Raw genomic sequence first — 4,930 nt, forward strand, 5'->3', positions numbered from 1 at the left:
CATAACCCGGCCCCTCCTGGGCGGTTTACACAAATAGTTATATCCCCAACATTAGGCCCCAGATTGATTTGAACCGGTTCATGTCAATCTAAAAATACTTTAAGAAATAAACCTTTAGTCTTCTGCCTGTGCAGAGGTTTTAACCCTCCATGACGTCATCTTCTGGATCTGCGTTAACCCGCCGTGACGTCATCTTTAATTAAATTCATATTTTACTCCGTCATATCCTCCAATGGATCTTTGTCTTCACTGACCCTTCCGAAAACCAAGGCGTCGGGGCCGCTGGATAATGATGTTTGGCCTCCTCGTTTCTCGTGCCGTCTCAGTCGGCCTTCCCTTATAAATAGGCACGACCTAGGTCTTCCATTTTACCCTCTTTCAGTCGTCTTCTTCCTCTTGCTGCCTCTCTGCCTCTCGAGCTCCGCCGTCGCCGCCGTCGAACTCGTCGTCCTCACCGACTTAGGCCGCTGCATCGACCTGAATCTGACCAGAGATCAATGATGAACTTCCGCAGCTCGTTCACATCCGTGAGTTCCTCTCCTTTCCTTTCTTAGATCTGCATTAGAAATTTCTTGAGCTCATCGGTGTTCATCGCCGCCCGACGCAAATCCTCACTAGTTTCCTCCTCCAATGCCCTGTTTTAGATCGTAAAAACAATGTAGAACTGCTGCGGCGATTGTCCGCACTTATTTTGTATAAAATAGATCTCATTTCCCTTGTTTGGAAGCCATCTTCGAGTACATGAACTTCTCTCCACTGTTTTAGGTCTAGAAATTTTTCTTTCTAGAGCGATCGTTTGATCCAAAATAATAATTGCAACTTGTGAAACCTATTTGTTCCACACTTAGACAAAAATTGCCTCTGTGGAATCTTGTTTTAGCCATAGTTGTCGGTTTAAAATATAGGCTGTCAACACCGCTTGCCTCTGGCGGCTTAAGAAAATTTTAACTATCTTTGATACCTGCAGCGGCTTAATCATCATTGCATAGTCACCTATATGTCATTAGGCCCCTTCTTAAGCCGCCACCTTGAATAAATCAACAATGCTCTCTTCCGGGTTACAATTGAGCCGAATTTTTTTATCTTGTTGTAGGCTTTGATTTACGCAATGGCACCCAAAGCCCCCAAACCTCCGGTGACCTGTAATTGGGTCCCATCCATTGTCACGGAAAGTAAATTGTCCGAATTTGTGAAATCTGGCTACCTGCCCAAGAAGGAGGCCATGTCTTATCGTGCTCCTGACCCGTCCGAGGAGAAACCTCATCCCAAAGAAGGGGAGGTAGTAGTTTTTACGGATCATATGAGCCGGGGATTCGCTCCACCCGGTTCAAAATTCTTTAGAGATGTTCTGAAATTCTTTGACCTGAGGCCTCAAGATATCGGACCCAATTCCGTGTCAGATATATGCAACTTCCAAGTCTTCTGTGAGGTTTATCTTGGAGAAGAGCCTAGCCTGCTTTTGTTCAGGGAACTGTTCTATTTAAACCGGCAGAATGAACGTGCCAATGGGCCCAGTCTGGAACTCGGTGGCATATCAATTCATAGGCGGAGAGACTGCCTATTTCCTTATGCTGAACTGCTGAGTCATCCCAAGGACTGGAACCAGACATGGTTCTACTGTCAGGATACTTCTCCGACTGATGAGAACCCGCTGCCCGGCTTCCGCGCCTTGCGCCTTGAATCCAACCATCCGCTGCCAGACAAGTTGACTGTCGTTGAACGTCTGCCACTTACCCCCACCATCAAGAAGATCAAAGCTCTTTTGGGGAACGGCTTAGACGACATCGACCTGGTCCGAGTCTGGGTTGCTTGGAGAGTGATTCCGTTAAGTCGCCGTCCCGGCTTAATGTGTACTTACTCTGGCGAGAAGGATGATCCTTAGCGCCATAGTCCTGATGACTTACCAGATGATGTGGTGGAGGCTACCACCCAGTCCTTGTTGAAAGAGGGCACAATAACTAGTAATGCCTTCGGCTTACTGCCCTTCTGCAAGAATAACCCGGCCCCTGCAGTAAGTCATCAACCTTAATGATTACTCTTTATTACACCGTACCTTATTTTTACTCATGACCCTTTATGATTTTTCCATAGGCAAATACCGACTTCTGGAAGGTCAAGTACGATCATGAGGCGGCAAAACAAGCCAAGGTGGCTAAGAGAGCCGAAAGAAAAGCCGCCAAGCCCACAACTTCGAAGAAGAGGAAACCCAGCGCCTCTGAAATGTTTAAACTTGATGATTCTGATGATGATGAAGAGGAGGTAACCCCCCTTTTTTTAACTTTCCTACTTCTTTTATGACCACTTCACTGACATTACTTCTTTTTCAGGAAGACACGGGAAACAACCAACCCGTCGAAGAAGAGGTAACTTTAATCTCCTCCGACTCCGAGCCTCTGCCGCATCAGAAAATTCGAAGAGTAACCCGGGAAGTAAGATTTTCACATCCTTTGGCTTACCAAGATGCTGACTTTCTTTTGAAGCGACTGTAAATTGAAAGCCGGAGACAGACCTGGACCAGTAACGACGCAGAACTCTCCTCCGGCTTACCTGACGTAACCAGGAAGCATCGGAATGAGGTTATCTCCGACTTACATTCTGTTTCCCCTTTGGCGGGTTTAATCCATCAACCTCTCAATTCGTCTGACTCCATTTACCAGGATGCCTCTCCTTCCTCTGGCGAGTCTATGCAGTCAAACATGCCGGCCTTTAAGACTGCCCCTAGGTAATGTCAATTTGTTTTCCTTATGCTTTATCTTACTTATGTTTTGGCACTCACCTTTCTGCCTTGTCCATAGTGTGCAAGTGAAGCCCAGGAAGAAAACAAAGAAGAATAAGCCGGCCCAAGACCCTATAGTGACTGAGCCAGAACTGGGCACGGCCGTCCCCGACTCTTCCACACATCAACCGCCACCAGAACCGGCTCAAGATATTCCGGCACCAACTTCTGACCCGCCTGCTGAAGATATTCTTGATGATTCTGTTAACCCGTAAGCACTTAGCCCGGCCAAGACGACTGACCCAGAAGTGGAAATACTCAAGACTCAGTTCGTTGATCCGGCCCGGCCCACTGTTCTTGCCAAGTGTTCTGCTAAGGAAGAGTTGCTAGAGCGCCGTAAAGCCAAGATGGACATCACTGACTATACTCATTTGAGTATTGGAGAGATCGTCTCGGGCTATATCAACCAGGTGCATAGCAGCCGTGACCTGGAAGTTGACATGGTGAAGCAAATACAGCAAAAATCTGAGGTATGACTTATGCTTCCTTACTGTTAATCATACTTACTGTACCAGCCCCCAAGTCTATTGCTTATGAGTAAATATGCTGTAGACTTAAGAAACTGTCTAGCACTACTTATCCGGTTTAAAGAGAAAATACTTAACCCGGTTGTAGCCTGATACCTTGAACTTGCGATACGCATTAGCCCCCAAGTGCCAAGTATCTTTGCTTGCAAAGTGCTTGGGACTTTAGTTTGTATAAGCCGGCGTAGTAATTTAGAATTCTTCAGCATACATTAGCCCCCAAGTGTCAAGTACCTTTGCTTGCAAAGTGCTTGGGACTTAAATTTATTTGTATCATGATCCTGATTATGACCTGGTACCAATGCATACCACCATAAGTCAATTTGAGTCAGAGATTGCTGACCTAAAGAACCGCTTGGCAGCCGAGGAACTTGAAATTCAAAAGGCCAACTCCAAGTTTGAATTCAGCGTCACTAAACAAGAGAAGTTGAAGAAAAACTTTGAATCGGAGAAGAAAACTTGGGCTGATGAGAGGGCCTCTCTGGTGACTCGGGCCAAGACAGCCGAAGCATCCCTTGCAAAAGCAAACACCGAGTTGTCCGGCTTAAAGTGTCAGATACCTCGAATGGTCTCAGCAATCTTCGGTAAGTTACCTTATATGAACCTCAAATATTGCAATTCTTCCTTTGATGACTAGGTTAACTATTGCCTCCGGCTTACCCTTTGTTTAATAACACAGGCCCCAGGAGCACAAATCTCAAGCAGGATATGGTGGTCAAACTGAAGGCAGTCTATACTCTGGTGGAGCAATTGTACACCGAGTCACAACGTGCTTTGGCTGTTGTGGTTTTATCAAATGATGTCCCTCATCTCCTGCAAGATGTTCTAAAACGGCTTGCGGTGCTGCCTCAGCGGGTTCAAGAGCTAAGACGGGCATCTGCCAGAGCTGGAGCTATAGCTGCCTTGAGCCGGGCCAAGGCATGGATTCCAGAGTTAGACCCGGCCGACCTCAGTCTTGGATATCTGAGTCTGAAAGAGGATGGCACCTTGTTCGATGAGGCGGACTTCATCGCCTGTGTGAAAGACATTCACCCTGTGGCTACCCTCATTGGGAACGACACTGATCTTACTAAGTACCAGCCGGGTTATGACAATGAGAACCGGAGGATTCCAACACCTCATTATGATGATGTCAGCCTGATCCCTCCAACTCGTAAGCATACCTTTGCCCCTGAAGTCGACCCAACTGGTTTAATAGATGAAGAAGCTGAGTTTGAAGCCTTGAGTGGCATTGACTGGGCTTCCTCAACCTTCCAGGACAGGGCAGCAGACGAAGAGGCGGAGAAGGATAACCTGGAATCATCAAGCCAATTAAAGGAGTAAAGACGTCGGGTGTCATATGCTTATGTCTTTGTGAAAACAATACTTCACTATTCAGACTCGGGGAGTCTTGTAATAGGGTAGAAAAACTCTCGATTTTGTCATGCCTTAGCGCATGTTTATGGCGCTCAATACTTTCTTAAGCCGCCATTGCTGTATATTTCCAGCCTTTTATTGATCTTCTCGTTCCTTTATGTTTAAACAAAAATTACTTTCCTTATCCTGCATAAGAGACAAACAAAGAATCCTTTGGCCACTTACCACCATGGGGGTCATATAAAGGTATTGATAACCCAGAGTATATACCAAG

The 4,930-nt window shown here is 46.2% G+C and overlaps 1 protein-coding gene across 1 annotated transcript; it reads left to right on the forward strand.

Moving 5' to 3' along the window:
* Positions 1-1,108: 1,108 nt before the first annotated feature.
* LOC147989873 (uncharacterized) lies at positions 1,109-4,623 on the forward strand. Its single transcript, XM_087536415.1, has 9 exons — positions 1,109-1,279; positions 1,595-1,792; positions 1,883-2,011; positions 2,092-2,259; positions 2,328-2,363; positions 2,658-2,722; positions 3,000-3,248; positions 3,610-3,884; positions 3,980-4,623. Exons 1-9 carry the CDS (start codon positions 1,109-1,111, stop codon positions 4,621-4,623), a joined length of 1,935 nt encoding a protein of 644 aa, XP_087392541.1.
* Positions 4,624-4,930: the final 307 nt, after the last annotated feature.

Source organism: Triticum urartu, chromosome 1A, assembly GCF_056163025.1.
Source record: "Triticum urartu cultivar PI428250 chromosome 1A, HENAU_Tu73, whole genome shotgun sequence".
NCBI lineage: Eukaryota > Viridiplantae > Streptophyta > Magnoliopsida > Poales > Poaceae > Triticum > Triticum urartu.